At 43.6% G+C, this 20,834-nt stretch overlaps 1 protein-coding gene across 3 annotated transcripts in view; it reads left to right on the top strand.

The window, feature by feature from the left end:
• Positions 1-1,030: 1,030 nt before the first annotated feature.
• The window catches only part of ANTXRL (ANTXR like), a 66,008-nt gene continuing 46,204 nt past the window's right edge, over positions 1,031-20,834 (top strand). For 2 of the 3 annotated variants that reach the window (XR_012650117.1, XM_075025965.1), the window contains exons 1-9: positions 1,033-1,580; positions 13,749-13,820; positions 13,956-14,027; positions 16,170-16,251; positions 16,359-16,392; positions 18,369-18,448; positions 18,559-18,627; positions 18,831-18,911; positions 19,014-19,074. Coding sequence is in view for 2 of the 3 variants with exons in the window: in XM_075025965.1 (XP_074882066.1) it covers positions 1,420-1,580; positions 13,749-13,820; positions 13,956-14,027; positions 16,170-16,251; positions 16,359-16,392; positions 18,369-18,448; positions 18,559-18,627; positions 18,831-18,911; positions 19,014-19,074 (712 nt within the window). In the remaining variant the exon portion in view is untranslated. Of the gene's footprint in view, positions 1,581-13,748; positions 13,821-13,955; positions 14,028-16,169; positions 16,252-16,358; positions 16,393-18,368; positions 18,449-18,558; positions 18,628-18,830; positions 18,912-19,013; positions 19,075-20,834 lie in introns of all 3 variants that reach the window. The other variant, XM_075025966.1, reaches the window with a different exon arrangement.

Here is a 20,834-nt window from a genome sequence, read left to right as displayed (position 1 = left end):
GCTTACTGCCCGATGGGGCTGCGTGCCAACACCCCACAGGGGATGGATTGCCTCGACCTTGACTCGCGTTCAGAAGCCTCCCCCCAAGAGAGAAACGTCTAGTCCCAACTCTGTCATGCAAAGTGACTCTGCTCGCATCCCTCCCGGTGGCTCTTTTCATTAATTAGAGGCTGCAAAGCGTCGGGGGGAGGGGGAAGCGGCTAGAAGCCACTGATTATTCAAACTTTGGAGACAGCATCCAGATGAGCTGGGTCAGCTCTTCAGGGCAGTGCTTTGTAACCTGTGTGTATCCGGAGGGGGAGTGATTATGCTACTGTGCAAAGCCTCCATTAAGAGATTTCGTTTCATCATTACTCACTGCCTGCAGGATGTGTGCAGGCTCCAGTGTGAGTAAACTTAAGGTTTTTTACCACGGAAGAGAAACAATTTGCTGGAGCATGGGAGAGTGGCGAAAACGTGGCCTTACCCCCGCCCCCAGGCAATAATCTTTTTAATTGCACTGAATTCCTGCAACTAAGTTTTTTTCGTAAGTGCCCCCCTCGCATCGCTCTCCCCACCCCCACTTTGTCACAGGTTTTTGCAATGACGCCCATCTCCTACAGCAACTTCTTTCCGCCTCGGCAGCTAACGCCCTTCAGCCCCAGTCACCTCGGGACCCCCTCCCGCTCCATACGGGCGAGACGCAGGGCAGGACACGCAGCGATGGCCCGGAGCGCAGCCGGGCTGCCCCTGCCCTCGGCCGGGCTGCCCTCCCGCCCCTTTCCCGGCTGCCCTGTCCCGAGGGCAGCCGGCGCGGAGCCCCCTCCGTGGGGCAGCGCGAAGGGCCGGCGGGGGCGGCTGCGCTCCCTTCCCGGCTGCGGCTGCCAAGCGCCCCGCGGGCAGCCCGGGAGGGAGGGAAAGAAGGAGGGAGGGAGGGAGGGATGCCCGCCCGCCCGCGGGGGGCGGCGGGGCTGGGGCGCAGCGGTCCCTAACCTCGGTCCCCCGCTCGCAGCAGCCGTTCCCACCTCGCTATCCCGGAACAGGAAAGTCCCGGTTCAGCTTTCCCCCATAAGATCCTGTCTTCCTCCCCCCGCTCCCCTCCCTCTGCCCCTTCCTGCCTCTGGCCCGTGCGAGAGGAGCCGCTTCTCTCTGTGCGGGACAGGGCCGAGGCGCTCGGGGCAGCCGCCGAGGCGGCGGGGCATGGGGACGGGGCTCTGGGGACCATCCGGCCGGGCTCAGCCCCCAGCCCTGAGCCAGCAGTCCGGTGCCCGACGGGCAGGGCTGCCTTGAGCCTGCAGGGTTGAGCTGGGATCCTGAAGTTAGTGATTTTTTTTTTCTTCTTCTTTTTTTTTTTTCTCTGCCCTCGGTGCTTCCGAAAAAGCCCGTAAGGTCTACAGAGAGAGAGTGTGGGGGAGGAGGAAGAATTAAGGAAGGGAAAAGATGGCGAGTTGCAGGAGCAGCGTGGAGAAAGCAGCATTTTTGTGCTGCTGCTTGCTGGCGATGGGGAGCCTAACCTCCTGCGCCCGGCCGGAGGAGGAGGAAGAGCAAGAAGAGCAGCGCTCCTGTCACGGTGCCTTTGATCTCTACTTCGTCCTGGATAAGTAAGTGACAGCTGCATTTAAAAACGTTTATTTACCCTTCACTGCCTCCTCGCAGCAGCAGGGACGTTGTTTTCCCCGTCTCCCCGGGTGCCTTCCCCCACCTCCCCTGGTGCCAAACACGATGTGTGGGGCAGGGTCCTTATTTTTGCTCCCCAAAACTTTCACGTTTCCCTAGTGCAGCACCGTACTTTATCCTGGGTTAGTTGCATATGTAAACCCGGGAAATCAGGTCGCCTTCAGGTTGTAGCGTGTGGTGTGTGGGCTGTGAGCATTGGATTTGAGGGGATGTTGGTCAGTGTCCCCAGCACTCCTGGACTTTGGTGTCAAGACTCAGGCTAAGCGCTGAGGTGTCACCTGTGGGATGTAGCAGCACCAGGGCTGTGCAGACCTACCTAAAGTTAAGACTAGACTGCGTGTATGTCATGGTTGTTTATTTACAGACTCACTGTAAGGTTTTATAAAACTTGTTTCTGCTCAACTTCTTTGGAATTGTCTAAACCTGTGTTTGAGTTACATCTATTAATTAAAATAGGTTAGCAAACACTTTAATCTTAGCCCAATTTAGGTATGGCCAGAGGGTATGGTTAAGCTCACATTTATAGGCATGTTATAGCAAGCACGAGCAAAGTGAGTGGTAAAATGGTGCACCCACCGGTGTTTTAAAGAAGTCACAAATTTCTGTTTCTCCTGGTGCAGTGCTCTGGCTTGACAGCCAAGGGTTCAACTCAAGGACTAAAATGTTAGTCTCCCACATATACTCAGTGTGATGGTTGTGTTATGTAATATATCCTGGGTTACATATGTGAGATGGTATTAAGAGAGACTGAAGCCTTTTCTTCATGATTCTTGCCCACAAGCCAAGTAGGAAGTCTGCATTGTGCTGTTTCCCGGTTGGGAGAACTGTTCAGCCCATCAAGCCTTCTGCACAGCCTGCATGATGCAAAAAGCCACCATCACTCAGGAGCCAGTATATTCCCATATTCGAGAAGATGATAAAAAGTATCATTAAGTAGTGAATCTGTTTTTAGAGCAAAAGGATCTGAAAACCAAAGGCATTCTGCCTTTCTAAAAGATGCACTAACACACCGTGCGGTCATTGTTTTGTTTTCTTTCACTAAGAGCTTGTTCCTGAAGTAACCTTTGTGTCTAGAAAGAGCTCTGTGGGGGGCTAGTTTTAGTTCTCAAATTAATTCTCACCAGGTTTTCAAGAAGTGACTAGTACTGTTGTTATGCTTGCTTGCCATATTGAATTCTCTGTAACAATAAATGTTGGTGACTGCAATATGGGTTCTCTCTATGACGTCATACGTGTCTTCCACAGTGCAATTTCCTTGTTTACAATGGCATTGCATACCCCTAGCAATCAACACACTGTGCTTATATGCAACTTTTCATCTGTAGATCAGAAAGCGCTTTACTGGGGTGGTTGCTGTTATCACTCATGTTGTATTTGGGTAAATCAAGGCAGAGAAGAGAGTGATTTGCTCAGCATTACTGATACGTTAAACAATAGGAAGTTGACTGCATAAGGAAGTTCCTCTTCAGTGTTGTGGACGTGAAATCATACATTTTCTTTTATCAGGCTACAGGTCTTGTATCTTGGCTCAGGTGCTATCCACTCAGTAGAGTGGTCTACTGGAGATCGGACCTGATTATGGTTGAAGTACAAGTCATGCACTTAGGTTCCAGTGGGAAAATTCTCTTTGGCTTTGGTTGCAAACTGAGTCTTTATAAACTTGAGAGTTATACCAAAGAGTTCCTCTTTGGTAAAAAGCTGTTGTGAATGTTTCTGGGCCCCTCATTAGAATCCATCCCTGCTCTTACCAAGTCTGTGACAACATGGTGGCAAAGCTGCTTTTGGCCTCAATGATATTGCATTAGAATCCATATGGGTAATATTAGAGTGCCAGATCTTAGGAGCCATAGGTCCCATGCTGGCTGAGGGTGTATTTAGTCCCAGCTGTATTCTGTGACATCTGGCACAGCACAAGGAGCTTTGTGGAGGCAGGGAGGATTGACTGAATGGATAGACTCTGGATCTTGGGACAGTTCACCAGGAAGGTGCTAGATAGTCCATTAGTGTTGAAGAGGGTCAGGGTATTCCTGGTAGGAAGAAGGCAGGAGGCCAGTCAGAAGCAGCTGGTCAAATCTGAAAATGCAGTGGATGCATTTTTTTAGAATTGGATCCATGCTGATACATATTTGGGAAGAATTCTGGCTCTAATTTCTAATGGGAGAATCCCCAGAAAAGCCCAGCCCTAAACACCACAGAGTATCCCCACGTGGCCTGGGGATTGCCTCCCTTCATGGGCGCCTTGCCAGTCTGGAGTTAGATGCATTCAGTCTTAATTAGCGGTCTAACAATGGGATTGAAGCACTGGCTCTGTGAAAACTCCAGGCTTTAATCCTGTGACCCTGTAGCATGCTCTTTAACTGAATGACAGGCCTTGTCTCTAGAGTCAACCTGGGTGAACCAAAATGACTTTAAATCTGCTTTGCTTTGCTTCCCCATAGAAAGATGTAATCTCACATCAGTAGGAGGCAAATTGGAAGAAGACAACAAACCTTTCTCCCTATGCATGTAAGCACTGTGCGTTACTGCAATGACTTTATTGGGACGTGATTTTTTCCTTTTCATTCTGCCAGGCAAAGTCTGTGGGGATTTAATCCTGCAGGCAACAACCATCAGATGGAAAAGATCATCTGCTGGTGAAGTTATTGGTATAATATATATCCTGCCAATTAGAAAAAGAAACTCGCCGATTTCTTACCGGTTTTCTCTGCCTGAAGTTGATTGCAGCCCTTAATGTTAACGCCATGGGATAGGCAAGATCAGAGCAGTGGAACTAAGCCTTGGATGCCCAAGAAGCTGGCATGGTGAAAGGGAGAAGCAGCATGTGTGGAAGGGAGACCTGCCACCACCCTCCTTAGGACTGTCTGACCGTGCCAGAACCACATTAGGACTGCCTTTGTCCCTGGGGATGCTTAAATGAGCAAATTTCTTGAAGCTAGGAGAACTGGACATTTGCTGGCTACAGAGGCAGCTGCCTGGAGTGTGCAATCTTGTGCTGTCTGTATGTCATACTTGACAAGTTATGCAGGTTTGAGCTCATTTGGAGCTTTAAAGTATACTGAAGCAGGAGAAATTTTTCTGTTTGCAGCGAAATCACTCCCTCTGCATAAGGTAAGGCAGCAGTATACAGTGCAGCTGGCATACCCATCTCTTCTATGGTATGTGGTAAAATCAAGTCACGTGATATCAAAGTTCCCGTGTTTACCTTTAAACAAGCATAGCTCTTAAGCCCAACATAATGGATAGCTGAGTAGGTGTCACTTGCTTTGGTTACTTCATTTGCTTTGGTTATTTAGGTGAATGAAGGATGTGTTTCAGTCCCATCCCCAGCTGCCAAGGACAGGTCCTCGCAGGGGTTTGATTGCTTGATTGTCAGGTCTTGTAGTGACATCCTTGTGCTTGAGTATGTAAATAACTCCCTTTCATCCCTTCCTTGCTGTTAACATCCAGATGTTGTTTGTAATCATATTGAAATGCACTTGCACAGCAGAAAGGATGACTGACCTCTAGTGTTTCTAATTATAACAGTGCCTGGTAGCATTGTTATGATTGTTTATTAGTGCAACAAATAGAAACCCTTTTAAAGTAAGGACTTATAACTGCCCTAAATATCTGCTGCTGGCGATGCTTGACATGACACATCTGAGCTGCAGAGCTGTCTGTATTTTATAGTTACCAAATATGAAGAAATTTCTTTGATTATTTTTTGACTGTAGGACAGGATAGGAGATGGGGGTGGAGGGGAAGAATGTGAGATAGTCAAAAGTATTTTCTCATTTTTCCTGCTGGGATGTTTGCTAAGAAATTGTTTGGATTTTGAGGAAAATGGAGCTGCACAGCCTTGGGAAAATGTTTTCTTTTTCCACAGCACACACCACGGCAGCGGAGATGTCTTGAGTAAGGCCCTGGCTGTTTTTCTTTTAGAGCAGTGATTATAACTCTTTTTTGGGGGGCGAGGCTGGCCTAACTACCCTTTCTGCACTCCTCATCTTCCCCCTGAACTTCTGGATAGTCCCTCTTCATGGTACTCCCATCTCTTGGTCCTACAACAATACTGTGCTCCCAAGAGCATCCATGTCAACAGCGATTTTGGTAAAGACATCAGTATACAATGTGGCCAGCATCTCACTTGTAATCCATTTTCCAGCTGCCTCTCTTTAAACTTGGTAAGCCTTGCTCCAGAGGTGAGTGTTGCTGGTGGGGAAGAGCACAACCTCCAATTAGATGGGAAATTAGCTACTCTGTCCCATCTCCTTCCTGGTTTTGGGTTTTGGGTCTGTGTCCCCTTCCCCAATTTCCCCTTGAAAAGCCAGGTTTGGGGGGGAGGGAGGTGTCGGGAGGGAAACAGGTTGATACTTCCTAATTCACTTCAGACAAGCCGAAAAGGCATCAGGACAAAAGGCATTTCAGGAGCTGCTATTCTGGGCCAGCCTTTATCATTTTAAGGCAACTGTAGTGAATTGCTGATATCCACATACCTTGTTATTTTCACAATATGCTATATTTAAAGCAAATGCAGAGAGTCTGGTAAACACATTTTGTCATGTGTCGTCCCCCTCGGTACCCCCCCCCCCCCGCCCCCCGATGATTTCCTTGCCAATGATTTGAATGAATTTAGCACTCATGAATTACAAGTACTAGTGAGAACAAGTATATTTGGCCTTAGGCTCTCCCTGTAGCCCTCTGCCTCTCTTCCCCTGCCCACGTAGTAGCTCAAGAGTGTTAGGACGGAGCTGGACCTGTGGGAACTTCTGCAGCTTCTCTCTCCACGCTGTCTCAGTCCGATGCTGTGTGGTGTGCTGGTTTTATGCAGTGCGTGAGGAGGGGAAGAGTGTGGCTGACAACATTGTTGTGGTTGGATATAAGACTGATGGCAAAGATAGGTGCCTGAACACATGTTCTGTCACCTAACTTAATTGCACTTGAAAATCTTGTATTGACTCACTTAAACCACTGCTGAACTCCCTTTTCTGTAAGCAAGAACATCTACCTACTGCAGCCAGACTTCATTTCATCGTAAGATATAGGACCTGATGCAGGTCAGCTGCCTATTGAGACTGAGAGGAGTTGCTGTCTGAACAAAAGTATCAGCTTTGTTCCTTAGATGGCACTGATTACTATGCATGTATATTTAAAAATGGTGTGTGTCTGTCTGTCTTTCTCCTTTGCTGTCTCTTTTCCCTCTTGTAATGTAACCACATCATTTACATGATACCTCTCATACTCTCCAGCTGCCCGTAAGCAATATTCTTTATTGTTTTCAAAACATAATCTGTTGGTATTTTCCCTTTGCATCTTTCTTTGTTGTGGTTATATCACAGCCAGTGCTGTGATTTTCTTACAACCAGGTATAATTGCTTGGAATGTTCCAAAGCAAATTTTTATTCAGCTTCAGACATACCTATGTTATTGGGACCAGGTTTTATTTGTTTGTATTTTGTCTGATATTATTCTGCCACATTTGCCTTTTGGCATAAAAAAATATTCAGGAAAAACGATTCTCCTTCCTTCTGCCCCAAGAAAAAATTTCTTTGTAAAACACAAGGCAAAGCTAATGGGTGGTGGTTATTTGACATAAAATGTGTACAGTTAACAGGAAGAAAAAGCCATGGCAGCTTGTCATTTGCAGTCTATTTATGCATGTAACTAAATCTGATTTATTTAGGGCTTGAGCCAAGGAAGTAAACCGTAAGATTCCCACTGACCTAGGATTTTTGTTTGTGTGCACTGAGTGATTGAGAATGTCATTACTTTTGTCTGAGCTTGCAGGCCAAACACTAGTGTGAATTTTGAGTCTGTATGAGGCGTAGTAGGACTGAGCCTTTTCATCTCAAATGCAGGAAAGATGAATTGATGCCTGTGAGTTATTCACAGCTCAAGAGCTGTATCTCCCTGCTCCTGGATATCATTTGCACCTTGTTAAAAGTGTTGCAATGTGACTGGGATTGAGCATGCTGCTTTGCTCCCTGTGTTGTGCTGAAGAGGACTGGGATGCTGAGAGCGGGTTTTCCAGCCCTGCCGCTGCTCAGAGCAGCTCTGGAGCTTTACAGGGAGATTTGAAGTCATTGGATGCAGTATGAGCGTGGCTTCTGAATTGTACTTTGTGCTTTTTTTGTTGGCTGGGAATGTAGCAAGAGCTATAGCACCTGGCGGACAGGACTTGTGGATTAGATGGATTACTGTAGGAACAAAGGGCAATGTTTTGAGGCATGATTTACAGAAGTCTGTAATGTTGCTGCAGACTTTGTCAGTGGTTTTATAGGAGTAAAGCTATCTATAAAATTAGTGGATTTGATCATGAAACATTTTGGATTCAAGTACTTTGGGTCCTGTGCTTGGGGTGCTGGCCTAGGACTAAAATCTGCTTTCCAGTCACTTCTCTGCATCTTCCCTTCCCCATTCCAGCCTTTGTCTTGTCTGTTAATGTTACAAGTATTCTGAAGCAAGGACTGTCTTGGAATGGCTGTCTCTGCCAGTGTTTCTAATTGCCTCTGAAGCAGATAATATAAACTAGTCCGTCCTTGCCTGGATGAATCACCCAGTCAAGGTCCCTTCCATGCTTGCAAGAAGCATTGTTTGGGAGAGGACGATCCTTGTCACTTTGAATGCTCTGCTGGCTCAGAAGGGAGCAGAGGGGTGGAAGAACACGCGCGTGCGTGTCTGAAGCCACAACAAACTAGATGCCCCAGGGTTTGCTTTTATTGCGGAGCCCTTATTAGCCATGTGCAAGAATTCTGTTGTCTACGATGTGGTTGTGGCCACAAAGAGCTCTCCAAGTAACAGCAACAAAGTGCCACGTTTCTGAGCAATGGGCCATATACAGGGCCACCGTTAGCTCAAAGGGTTAGAGACTTACAGGGACCTGCAAACTCAATGGGTGTTGAACTCCCCTGACACCATACTCAAACTGAATCCAGCATCAGTAATAACAGATCTGTTTCTTGCTACAGGATCTGTGGAATTGCTGCCTTCAGCTAATTTGTAACGGAGGCAAATGTGCATGGGAGTCAGGAATAGGACAAGGAGCAGCTCTGTATCTTCAAAGGGTTTCACTTTCTCACTTTCAGCAGGGAGGAAAGGCTTTGGGTCCCACTGCCTTCTCTCTGTGTACATGTGATGATAAAAATATTTACTGTTTCGGTAGTGCTGGGGTTTTAACTTTCACTGCTAAGCTGCATGTCTGATGTATATTGCACTAGGTTGATCTGTATAGGCTCTTGACGGTGAGTTGAGCTGTAACTGTGAATCACATATGCCCTAGGACAGACACCTTACAACTGACCCTCCTGGTTTTTGCCTGCTGACGTAACTGGGCTGAGAGCAGCAGCTCATATGCCAGGACTGTGCTGCTTGATTTCTCTGGGCTCCAGCTTCCACCGCCTCTGGGAGCCTGTTAGGAAAGAAGAGGTTTCTGGCCCATCGTGCACTTTGTTGTCTTCACAAACAGCAAGTGAAATACCTCAGATTGGGGTAGGCATGACTCTAACATGCTGGCTGTTTTTATACCGACATAGAGCTCCACTAAGCTGGAAGGAGTCACTCCAAAGTAAGCAGGAGCAGAATCAAGCCTTGCAATCACATCACTTCCTTCCACCCCCAGAAATACTCACTGACCTCCTCTTTTCCCCTCCCATCAAGTGGTAGCAATGTGAAATTCAGGAAAACAGCAGCAGCAGGAGCTGCAGCAGCAGCTGCTCCTCCAAGCTGAGTCCCGATGAGGCCGGGAGCACATTCTTTCCTATGTTGTGGTTTGCTGACTCTTCTCTTTGTCTCGTGTGTAATGGGAACAGAGCTCATGGAGCGGGGAGCATGCTTGCAACAAATGGCTCCTGTGGGTTTTTTCACTTTGCTTGCACCTTATTCTGATCCCAGTTGCATAGGTATGAACCTGGGGAAATTCTGCTATTTCTCTGGACTTGCTCCAGGTTCACTCCAGCAGAACAGGCAGCAGAAACAGGCCTTGAAATACTTTCTGTGATGCTCTGGCTGCCCACAGCAGCTGTTTATTGCTTTGCATTTTCCTTTGCTGTCAGAGTTATGTAATGTCCAAGGGCTGAAGCGTCACCATCCCGTTTGGCTCTGAAAGGCATACGAACTGCTTGTAAGCTGTGGGTGCTATCCACAAAGGTTTTTGGCTTGTGGGCCTTGGGCCATTTTGATTAATGTGAGGCATTGAACCAGGTAGCCGATGACTGAGAGCAGGAAATCTCTAAGGTATGCATCAACAAGATAGGTCTGGCTGTAACATAGTCTTTCTTTGCAGACAGCCACAGGGCTGGCTTGGTGGATCTGTTGATACAAACCTCCACAGCAGGATACATAGGGTTCCTTGGCTGCGCCACTTCCCCATGGCTTCTCCTAGTTACTGGTGAGGGTGGGCGAGCGTGTGTCACGTGCCCAGTGCTTTTTCTGCACAGCACTGATCTTTTCCATGCTTCATTTATTCTTTCCTCATTATTCAGAAGTCTTCACAGTTCCTCTTAAATCTTACAGGAGTGTATCATTTGGTGGCCAAACAGGCTACACAAGATATCTCTTTGTGGTTATTTACTGGTGGCACTTTGGGACAACATGCCAACTCTGTCCAAGGCTCCTATTAGCACAGGTATGCTGATTAACAGGAGTTTGTTCATAGTTACGGTAAGGTTCTAAGAGAAACAACAAAAGCACTGAAACTGCTGCAAAAATCATGCTGTGTGAATGTCCAAGAATAACCTGTAGCATAGAGCATCACTGAAGGATCCAGTGCTTTCTCTGGGCTTGGTAACTGTGGAGTTAAAAATGAGTATAGTTTTCAAGCATTGGCCATGGTCAGAAAGAAGCTTAGAGTATGCTTGGAGCCTCCCACTTGCCATGGGAAACCAAGGCAAAAACCTCCTAGTCTGATCAAGCTGTGAAGGGCAGCAAGTAAGTTTATGCTGCCAGCAAAAGTGATTCTGTGGTGTGAAAGATCCCAAAAGCAGTGAAATGCCTCGGTATTCTTCATAGCGTTGGGCAATTTCTGTTTGTCAGTGTTGGGACTAATATTTGACAGCATTTGGCAACTTAGTATATTGTTTAGCAAGCATTTTAATGTTGTAATTTTTTGTTTAATTTGCCATTAAAACTGCCATTGCTGGTGGTATGGGGACAGGTCTCTGGGACAAACAAAGGAAACTATCAGTACAAACCCCAGAAGCCTCCAAAACATATATATATGAAACAGCAAATAAAAATACTTTACAAACAGGGATGTTTAGAGGCCAGCTTGGGTAGGAGGGAGGGGAAATCAGGTTCTTCTATAAGCCAGGCCACCCCCACTGGTGTTCGTGAGGGTTTTGACATGACTGGCATTGGTGGCATTTGAGCATCATTTGCAGTGGGAATTGACACACCTGGGCTTGGAGGCATGTGGTGGGAAAGTGATTAAGTGCTGACCACTTCACTGGTACTCTTTATATGGGATTTTGAAACAGTAATGTTTTCTGGCTAGTACTTCTATTTGGCTTTGACACTTCCCATTTGATAGGTTGGGACACTTTGACACTTCCTAGCTGATAAGCAACATGTGGGTGCAGAATTTCTCCTAGGGGAGGAGGAGACCCACTGCCATGCTGAAGTACCCCTGCTCAACAGGGTTGTAGCTCGGTCATGCAGAGTTGGCACTCTGAGAGCACAGTATGCTTCCTGTGAAGACTATCCTGTGACAGAGACCTCCCTAGCTTTTCAGAGGTGGGCATCTATAGATTTATTACAACTAACTCTTAGTCTCACTGGCTGTACCCTTTCCAAGAAGGGGTGTTTCATTATAGTCAGAGTACATGAAAGTGCATAGTATTAGGGTTATTGTGCATTTTCACTTTAAAAGTCTTCATGTTTTTTCCACCATTAGTGGCTTATGATTTTCTTGAATTTTCAGTGTCCAGGCTGTTTTACCAAGCTGTTTTTTGCATGAGGGGTAGATAAAAAAAAAAGGGGTGTGTGTGTGTAATTCTGACAGTCCTAAGAAGGTACTGGACATTATGATTTGTTGCTGTTACAAAGAAAATTCATTGCTACTTTCTTTTTTGGATTGCATCAGTGCCTCTGCAGCTGGCAGTAGAAATTTGATACCTCATCCAAAATAGGTCAGTCTTTTCCAAGTAAGAACTGTAGCTATTCTATGTAGGGAAGTGACTCCGTTGGAAACTGCAGGAATTGGATTTAAGTGGGATGGCAAGTTCAGAATGAAACTGAAAAAGTCAACTCCGGGGGGTGGGGGGGTGGGTGGGGTTAAAAATAAATAAATAAATTGGGAGCTGTAAATGCATCTTGCATAGATTCAAGGAAAATCTCTTTGAGTTCATCATGTTTAGAGATTTAGCCTGGGACTTTCAGAATAATCCTGGAGAATTATAGGTGTTGAACTGCCTCAGATCCCTTTTGGAAAAGCAGTCTTTGTTGAACTGCCTCAGATCCCTTTTGGAAAAGCAGTCTTTAAAGTACATACCTCACATCAGTATGGATTAGTTTTTAATGATGAGAAAAGGGGTCATTTGCTAATAGCGCCAGCACCTTTCATTGGTGCTGTTCACAAATATATAAACATGTCATTGCGTAGCACAAATAAATCAGAGACTGCAGAGGATCCAGACCCTTGGGTTGAGCAGTCCCCAGTGCTTTGTTGCCTTCCCTCAGTGCCTGGAAATTTCTTCATTCTTTGATACCCAGTTTGTTCTGTGAATGAATCACCAGTTCTCCGGAAGAGCAGTGTGAAAGCACAGGATTACATGAGCAACCATATTCTAGCTTATGTACTTCAGGGGTCTCCTTTTTGTCCTTGTCCCTTTATCTTTGCTCTTCTCCTCCACTCCACCAGCACTGTTGCAGAGCAGGCACTACCATATTATATTGCACACATGGGCTTCTGTAAGCTGATCTGTACCTGACATACAGGGGCAGGAGTGACTGGCATAGGGTCGCTTGGAAAGCCCATAGTAGAGCTGAGAATTGTAATACGGGATAATTTTCTCACCTTTTTTATACATTTACACAGAAAAAATGTCTAACAGCAGTTAGAAGAAACCTACTGCTTTACAGTAGTTAAATTTCAGAATTTTTTTAGTTCTGCGTCTAAGCCTCTGTGATCCTTCTGTATGTGCTGCCTTTTATTTTTCTTTCTGCCTAAGACACCTGATACATGAGTTTGCCTAGCAAGGAAAGCAAACAAGCCATTCTTTCTTAAACACCACAGTCCTAGGGAGGGCTTTTAAAACCATTGACTTCTCATGATTCTTAGTCTTTTTAATGGCTTGAAAGTGTATGGCATAGATGCACATGGTAGAAATCACTGTCATTTACTGTAGAGTTGCTGCGTGCAAGGCTCTGTTTGAGGTCTGAGTCCCACTGGACTGTGGGGGTCCCTGAGAATGTAAGACTAAGCAGAAAAAAGCCAGGGAGTGCCAGTAATGCAGTTTTATATATTAGGAATGGCAGCATGAATGTGTAAATTCGTGCATGTAACTAAGTTGCCCAAGTTTTCACAAGAAATCTGTAACAGAGCCAGGGATTGACTGTCCAGAATGCTAGTCTAGCGAATTAGCTACAAGTACTGCCTTTCCCTTCTGAATTACTTCAAAAGCTTTCTCTTTTGAAACAAACAGTAATTCATGCAAACATTCTCCCACGCATTCTAGGAGAATAGAATATCAGTCAAGAATTTCTGTGTGGCTGCAAGGGCAGAGCTGTGCTCTAGGAAAGTAAATAATCTGCTAGCAGATGATTTAGTGAAGTCAAGTAAAATTAATTAAACTAGAAGAAAATATTTATATTTTATGTTATAAAAGGAATAAAAACAGATAGAAGTTACTGATCTTGTTTCAAAATTGTATGGTAAACCATTTCAGACCTATTTCTACTTCCCTTTGAGTCAGTGGGTTTTGTCACGATGGTTCCTGTTACAGCTTCCAGCACAACTGCTGTAGAAGCCTCAACAGAATTAGCTGCCTAGACTGTAGACCTCTATGTAATTTGTGTCCCTAACCACCTTCGGAGAAGCCCAAGCTTAAAATTCAGAGTGAAACAAGGAATTTCACTGTGAAATAAGATTAGCGTAATCAATTATGTTTTGTACGCAGGTCTGGAAGTGTCAGAAATCATTGGACTGAGATTTACTCTTTTGTGGAAAGCCTAGCTGAGAAGTTCATAAGGTAAAGTTTTCTTAAGATGATATTTTAATTTGTTATATATATATAATTTATTTCTTCCTTCACTGCTTCTTAGCAAATGAAAATCTGAAGTAATGTGTGTGTGTGACGTGGATCTGACTTGTTCTTCTGTTTCAGTCCAATGTTGCGGATGTCTTTCATAGTTTTTTCTTCACGAGGCACTACAGTCATGAAACTAACAGAAAACAGGCAAGTACTCCCCACAGCTTTCATCCAGAAATTCTCTCCCTCCCTCCTCTCAAGCAGCAAGTGGCCCCAAAACCAGAATTTGGAGGTCTGTCTTGGTCCTTGGTGTGGCACCAACTCAGGCACCAAATGAAATCCTTTCCACCAGTTCCAACTGGAAGAGAGCTTAGAATGCCTTTGGGTCTCCCATTACCATTTTGTTTTCAGCCTTATGAGAGAAAGGCAGCACTGGGCGGTCTGGTTTTTATCGCAGCATTTCGGGGAGAAACTGCATTTCCAGTCAAGGATTCATGTACATCCTCACTATCCCCAGCTATCCAAATAAGGGCAGGTTTTGTGTAAGAGATCTCAGACCCTGAGCTGATGAGCAAAAGACTGTATGAAAGTCTCACAGTGCCCTTCGAAGTGACCAAAGCCTGGCCAGCAGCCGGTCATACCCAGTGCTGGAGCACTACCTCACCAGACTGTCGCACCCCTCTCCTGGGCTGCCTTCAGACAGCACCTGTGCCAGAGGTGGTTTGCAAAGCCAAGCAACAGGCTTCTTAAGAAAAAGAGAGTCTGAGGCTGGAGCAAAATTCTTGTTGCCACCTTCACAACCAAATCCTCTTTTTTTAAAAAAAAAACAAAACAAAACCCCAAAGCCCCCGCCCCCCCCCAAAAAAACCCCAACCCAAACCAAAAAGAACAGGACAAAAACCCCAAATAATTTTGGATTTAATTTGCCTCGTGCACAGAAATCACTGTCATGGAGGTGTTTCTAAGTATTTTCTTTCATTTCAGCTTGAAGCCCTTGCTTTTGCTACTGCTTCTGTCTGTGTGAGAGGGCCTCAGTACTATGGTGTACCCTATAAATAAAGGGAGCTCTGGAGCAGTCTTGAAAGAACAACCCCCTCTCCATTTTGTACTCCAGGGCCTCATCCAAAGCCAGAAACCCCGCAGGGGTCTTGTATTTCTGTTGGCTCCACTGAGTTTTGGCTCAGGTCTCCATCTTGTACCTTGGTGACAGAGCTCAAACTTGCTTACTTCTCCCAGGCATGCTCTTTGCAAAGTGGAAAGTAGACAGGAACCCTGTGGCAATATGCTGAATATGGTATTAGAATGTTCCCTCTCCAAAACTCCTGTTCTCTGCATGGATCACCATGTGTGTATTTTCAGCTCATTTTATATCTTGAAAGGGTAAAAACGTGCTTTTTTTGCCCTAAGGACATCCCCAGTCCCAGCTCCTGATTTTTACCTTCATCCCACATAGACTCCTGTTTGCTCTGTAATTGGGGCTGTGCCGCCTAAAATGCCCAGTTGCAAAATGGAGATTAGAGAGGTTCTCACTATCCTTTTAAAAAAAGGATGCCCCATAGCATCTAGGGCTGGTGTGTGGACTGCCTACATCTTGCCTGTTGAATATTTGTGCCTTATTTGCCTTATTTTGAAAATTGCCTTATTATGAAAACTTTGCCAAGGATTAGGGTCTTTTAGTGATCAGTGATCAATTAAATGATTAATTTGCCTGAGCGATCCTCTTGGTTAACAAGTATTTGTGGAGTAAGAAGCTATGCAACAGGGGTCATGGAATCAAAGTCCCTTTCTTACCAGGGAGCAATCTGTGCCCCAGGAAGGTTGGTCAGTTCCTGGTCTAGGATAGGAAATTCTCATCATTCCTATCCTGTTCTCTTGTCTTTTGGCCTCTGTCTTTATAATGGAAAAGTCCTAATCTCAACTGTCCTGATGATTGATTGAATACGGAGTTTTTATTTGTCCTGTTTTCATGACAGGGTGATAAGCTTTTAAATTCTCATTCTGTCTGCAGTTTGTCAGACTTTAATATCTGGCATTTGCTTTAATTCAATCTTATGCTGACTGACAGTATACCAGAATGAGGGAGCAGGGACAGAACTGCACCCTTAAAATGTGTTAACCCTAACATTGTATCCTATGTCCAGTTTTGTGCTCCCATGGGTGTTTGGCTGAAAACTGTGGTTTTTGAAAAATCTTGGTTTTACCAGTGTTTTAGCTGATGTGTATGCACTCTGTTTAATGTATTGACAGGGTGGATAATCTAGCTGTGGCACAGGAATATCTCAAAAAAAGAAAAAAACCTTTTATTACAATCCCCCCCCCCCTTTTTTTTTGTTTTTTTTTAATCCAAAGGGAAGCCATAAGACGAGGGCTCGACATTCTTCAGTATGAAGTGCCTGGAGGAGACACGTTCATGCATGAAGGATTTAAAAGGGTACACGTCACAGTACCTCCTTTCTTTGATTTATATATATAAACTTTGCTTTGCTTGCTGTGAGTGTACTCAAGAGCTAACTAACAATGTTCTACACTTTGTTGCAGGCAAATGAGCAGATTTACCATGAAACCTATGGAGGTATGTGTCGTATATCACTCATGTTATAGATCTGCATCGAAAGGGCAGGGATGATAGTTCTTTATGTGACCTGCAGTAAACCCGCCAAAAGAAGAGTTGGAGAAGGAATTGGTGTTACACAATCACTACATTCCGTTTTGACTACAGCCTTACTTTTAAATGCATGATTCATGGTTTATTAAGACCAGAGGAGACCAGTATGATCACAGATATGACCCAGTGCAGAATACAAACCAAAGCATTACAGCCAGAACTGCCAGTCCTGCACCCAGGGGACAGGAACACCCAGATTTTCCTGTGCCCTTCTGTCCTGATGCACTCAGCTCTGTCTGCCTCGTGTGCCCAAGTCCTTGTTCTCATTCGCATAGGTATGAGTGCAAGCAGCTGAGATTTTTGCATCAGTGTGAATGATTTGGGATCAGATTCCGAGTTCCTAAAATGTAAATTTTCACTAAATTTCGAGAGGGAAATGTATTTGTGTTTTTTGTCTGTGCCAAAAGAAGGCCTAATTAGTTAAACTGAACACTTCTTGCCTGGTTTGTACCCTGGTGTGAGGTTGTTCTCGTTTGTGGGCTGATGGTCTCTTTGGAAGATGGAGAAATGGGTCAGTGCCTTTTTAATGAAATAGGCTGTGAGAGTAGAGTCTTCAGCAGCAACTCTGCATGGCTTCTCAGGCACTTCTGCCAGTGAAATCAAGAGTCCTGAGGAGTCCAACTGAAAACTATTTTACCTCTTCATAACATGTAACTAAGAACTAATCAACTATTCCGTAAGTTGATTAGGAAGGAAAAAGTAGTAGATGAAATCTGGATTTATAAGCTAAAATATTGGGGAAGAAATAAGTGTTCAAAAGAAAACAAAATAAGATCTCCAATTTTTCAGCCTTTTTCAAGCATGCTGGGCAGAAAAAAGAAATGAGGAATACAGGAATCCAAGCTATTTCCCCCCACTAAGTTGCAGGTCATTTTTTTAAGATTTATGTCTGTGTCTGACATGACATGGGAAGGACCGCATGGCATAAGAAACCTGTCAGAACTAATCAGTCTTTGATTTCAGACAGTATGGGGAAAGACACTTGAAATTGTAACAGATTATTTTGCAAAAATAACAAATACTTCCCTGAAAGTAACATGTGTGTGTATTAGTTACTTTGCTTAAGAACTATTGAAACAGAATGGTTTATTGAACCATAGGATGCATATTAATTTGGTTTAATTTTGTTAACATGTTGTATTTTTCTAGGTAGTATTGTATTCTATACTGGATTACATATATAGCTATCCTAAGTCTATGCAACCTTTTCACTTAAGTTTAGGTGGGATATGAAATGTCTTATCACAAGGCATGAATTTTCTGCAATGGACCCAATTTTAAGGTTTTCACATGCGTAGTATTTCTATGAACTTCACTGACAGCTCTTGTTGCTCAAGAAGTGTAGGACTGAAACCCTCTATAGAAGCACATTTCATGCCATGTTCTGTGGGGTTGTTCCTTGAAAGTCTGCTGGAGGGGAAGGTAGGATGGCAGGAAAGCTCCTTTTGCAGAGGTATCTCCTACCAGAATCTCTGGGCAAGGTTTGTATAGAGACATGTTTGTCAAGAGAAGAGAGACAACGTCTCCTTCTCCACAGGTGCATTTTACCACTTCTCCACACAAAGGGTCTAGATGTAATCTTGGTAAGTGCTATATTTTACTCAGAACAGAGAAATTTGCGCAGGGACCTTGTTAGAGCAGTGTTTCTCCCTTTAGTGATGCTTGTGATATGAAGGTGCACACGTTTTGGCTTACTGAATGCTGTTATGCGTCTGACCTTCAGCTGGTATATTTCCAGTAAAGTCCATACAAATCAGACTGAGAGTCTGGCCTTATGCCTTTGCGTTTATTTGTCAGCAAAAAAGGAATGCCTCACTTCAAACTTTTGTTTCTTTGCTGAATCTTGTCATACGTATGCAATCTGTTAACTATCCTCCATGTAGGAGTTCGGACCGCTAGCGTGATTATTGCTCTGACGGATGGAGAATTGCAAGATGTTCAGTTTTATTATGCAGAACAAGAAGTAAGTCACCTTCACGTTTACCCAGACTAGATTATGTCAAACCTGTAGGCATTTACTGCTGGCTCCACTGATTATATGGCTTTGCACTTAATGGCAATTTTTTTTTTTAGGCCAACAGAGCCAGAAGCTTTGGAGCTATTGTTTATTGTGTTGGAGTGAAAGATTTCAATGAAACTCAGGTAACTTTGCTTGCTTTCTTCTTGGTTTGTTTTTCTGTTATAGTAGTGCACGAGTAACAGCATCCGATGAAGGCATTTATTTAATTACTTGAGGCATAAATCATTTTGTGTCAGTATGATGTCTTTTAGCAAGTATGAAAGGGCCCAGTTTTGTTCACTGTAATTTTGTTTTCCTCATGATTTATGATTGTCTTTCTTTGCAGCTGTCAACAATTGCTGACAGCATCGATCATGTTTTTCCAGTTACGGGAGGCTTTTATGCCCTGAGAGGAACAATTGATTCAGTAAGTTGGGTATTCTGAAACCCAGAAAAGGGCACCCCTTCCTGTATTAATAAAGCATACATAAAAATGTTTGCCAAAAATGCCATTATCTAAATCTTTTAGATTCTCAAGAAATCTTGCATTGAGATCCTAGCGGCTGAACCATCGAGTGTTTGTGCAGGAGGTAAGTTTCCACAAGAGCCACGTGATAAGGCAAATGAATGACAATGATGAAATGTCAGTAACTACCTAAGGTGGTATTGGAGCTGAAGCCCGTGGATGTGTTAGAGCATCCCCTCAGGCCGTGGCTAAGGCCCAGTGTGTTCCTTCTCACTTGAGGAAAAAAAATTGTGCTGATAAACATGTAGCTGCTGCTGCTGAATGCCAGCTTGGAGAGTTGAGTGAGGTAGCACTCAGGGAATTGAGGATACTGCTTTTTAAAATATCTGAGAGAAGGAGGAGACAGAAGTGATGTAAAGCCAGACTGCCAGAGGTGCTTCAGGGTCTAGAAGTGATGTCTCACAAATTTCTGGAAAGACTGCATTCCTGGGGTCTGCTAGGACTTGTTAGAACAAGATTTTGCGAAACATTCACAGAAATTTCATGTTTATTGAACCAGATACAACTAAATGCATAGGCCAAGGTACCTGATGTGTTTTCCAAAGTACTAATGTTTTACTTATTTGCAATGAAAGAACCATTAGTGTAGATGGTAAACGTGAAGAATCCCCAGAGGAGCTGTTGATAATTTCATGCCTTTCATGTCTAGCATATTTAACTTGGATTTGTTCTGGTTTACGTTAGCAGTTCGCTTGCTGTGTTTTTGTCTACTTAAGAGGCTATTGCAGCAGAGTAAGAGTGACACCATAAGTTTGCTGGAAGGTACAGTTTACAGCATGGTTATTTAGATCTGATGTTTACTGTCTTGTGTTCATTTCCTTATACACTGTAAAAATGAGCATATAAAAATAAAATAGCAATGATGCATGAAAGCTGACCTTGAAAACAGATAAAAATAGGAAACTCGGGGAAAAAAATCTAATAAATATCACAGAGAAGAGAAATTGTTCACTCTTCTTTTCCACATGTCAATCACAATATGATCTTGCCCTGAGTATTTCAATTTAAAATGAAATATCCTTGTATCTTTTGAACTATTCCTAAATATATAATTGTGGACTAGATGTTTGTGATAAAATCTGTGGAAAAATTAAAAAAAGGAATTATTTTGCTTTTAAAAAGCTCCTTGGAGTTGATAAAAAACAATTTTAAGGCTTTAACATTTCAAAGCTTTTTTATTTCATAGTGATAAATTCTGGGGTTTTTTGCTTGCTTATTGTATACCAGGCAATTTTTTGTGCAACAGCTTATTGCGAGTGTTCCTGTTCACCAAAAATTGCATGTAGCTACATGAAAATGTAAGTTTTCCAATAGGATGGATATCAGTAGTATTCTTGTGATTGTTTGGAACAATGTTAAGAATAATGGAAAGTTGAATTTTAAACCATTTTTTCAGATGAAAATTTGAAAATATTTTTCTAAAGTATTTGAGAAAATAAATTTTCAAGAAACGCTTTGATTTTCAGAAATGTATATATTTCAGCAAAAAGTAAAATTTCTCTTTTTCAAAAGGAATCAGTTTGATTCCAGATTCATGAGTTCAAACCACTTCATTTTTTGCCAAGCTTTTTAGGTAACTAGTTTATCACAAATGTGATTAAAAATACACAGGTACACTTAAAAATAGTTTGCCCTCCTTTAAAAAAAAAATTGTTACATTACTTTCATCTGTAGAAGTTTTTCAATGTCTTTGTGGCTTTCAAATCAGACAGAACCTGTTTCTGTGTATTGCTGCTGATTCAGCAAAATACCAGCACTTGTTTCACTTAAATTCTGAGGTTTGTTCTGTCCCTGTTGACAAAGACACCCAGCAAAGGCAGGCAC

The sequence above is a fragment of the Buteo buteo genome, chromosome 4 (genome assembly GCF_964188355.1).
Source record: "Buteo buteo chromosome 4, bButBut1.hap1.1, whole genome shotgun sequence".
Lineage (NCBI taxonomy): Eukaryota > Metazoa > Chordata > Aves > Accipitriformes > Accipitridae > Buteo > Buteo buteo.
The sequence above is the reverse complement of the archived record's forward strand: the minus strand, read 5'-3'. Positions and strand labels throughout refer to the sequence as shown.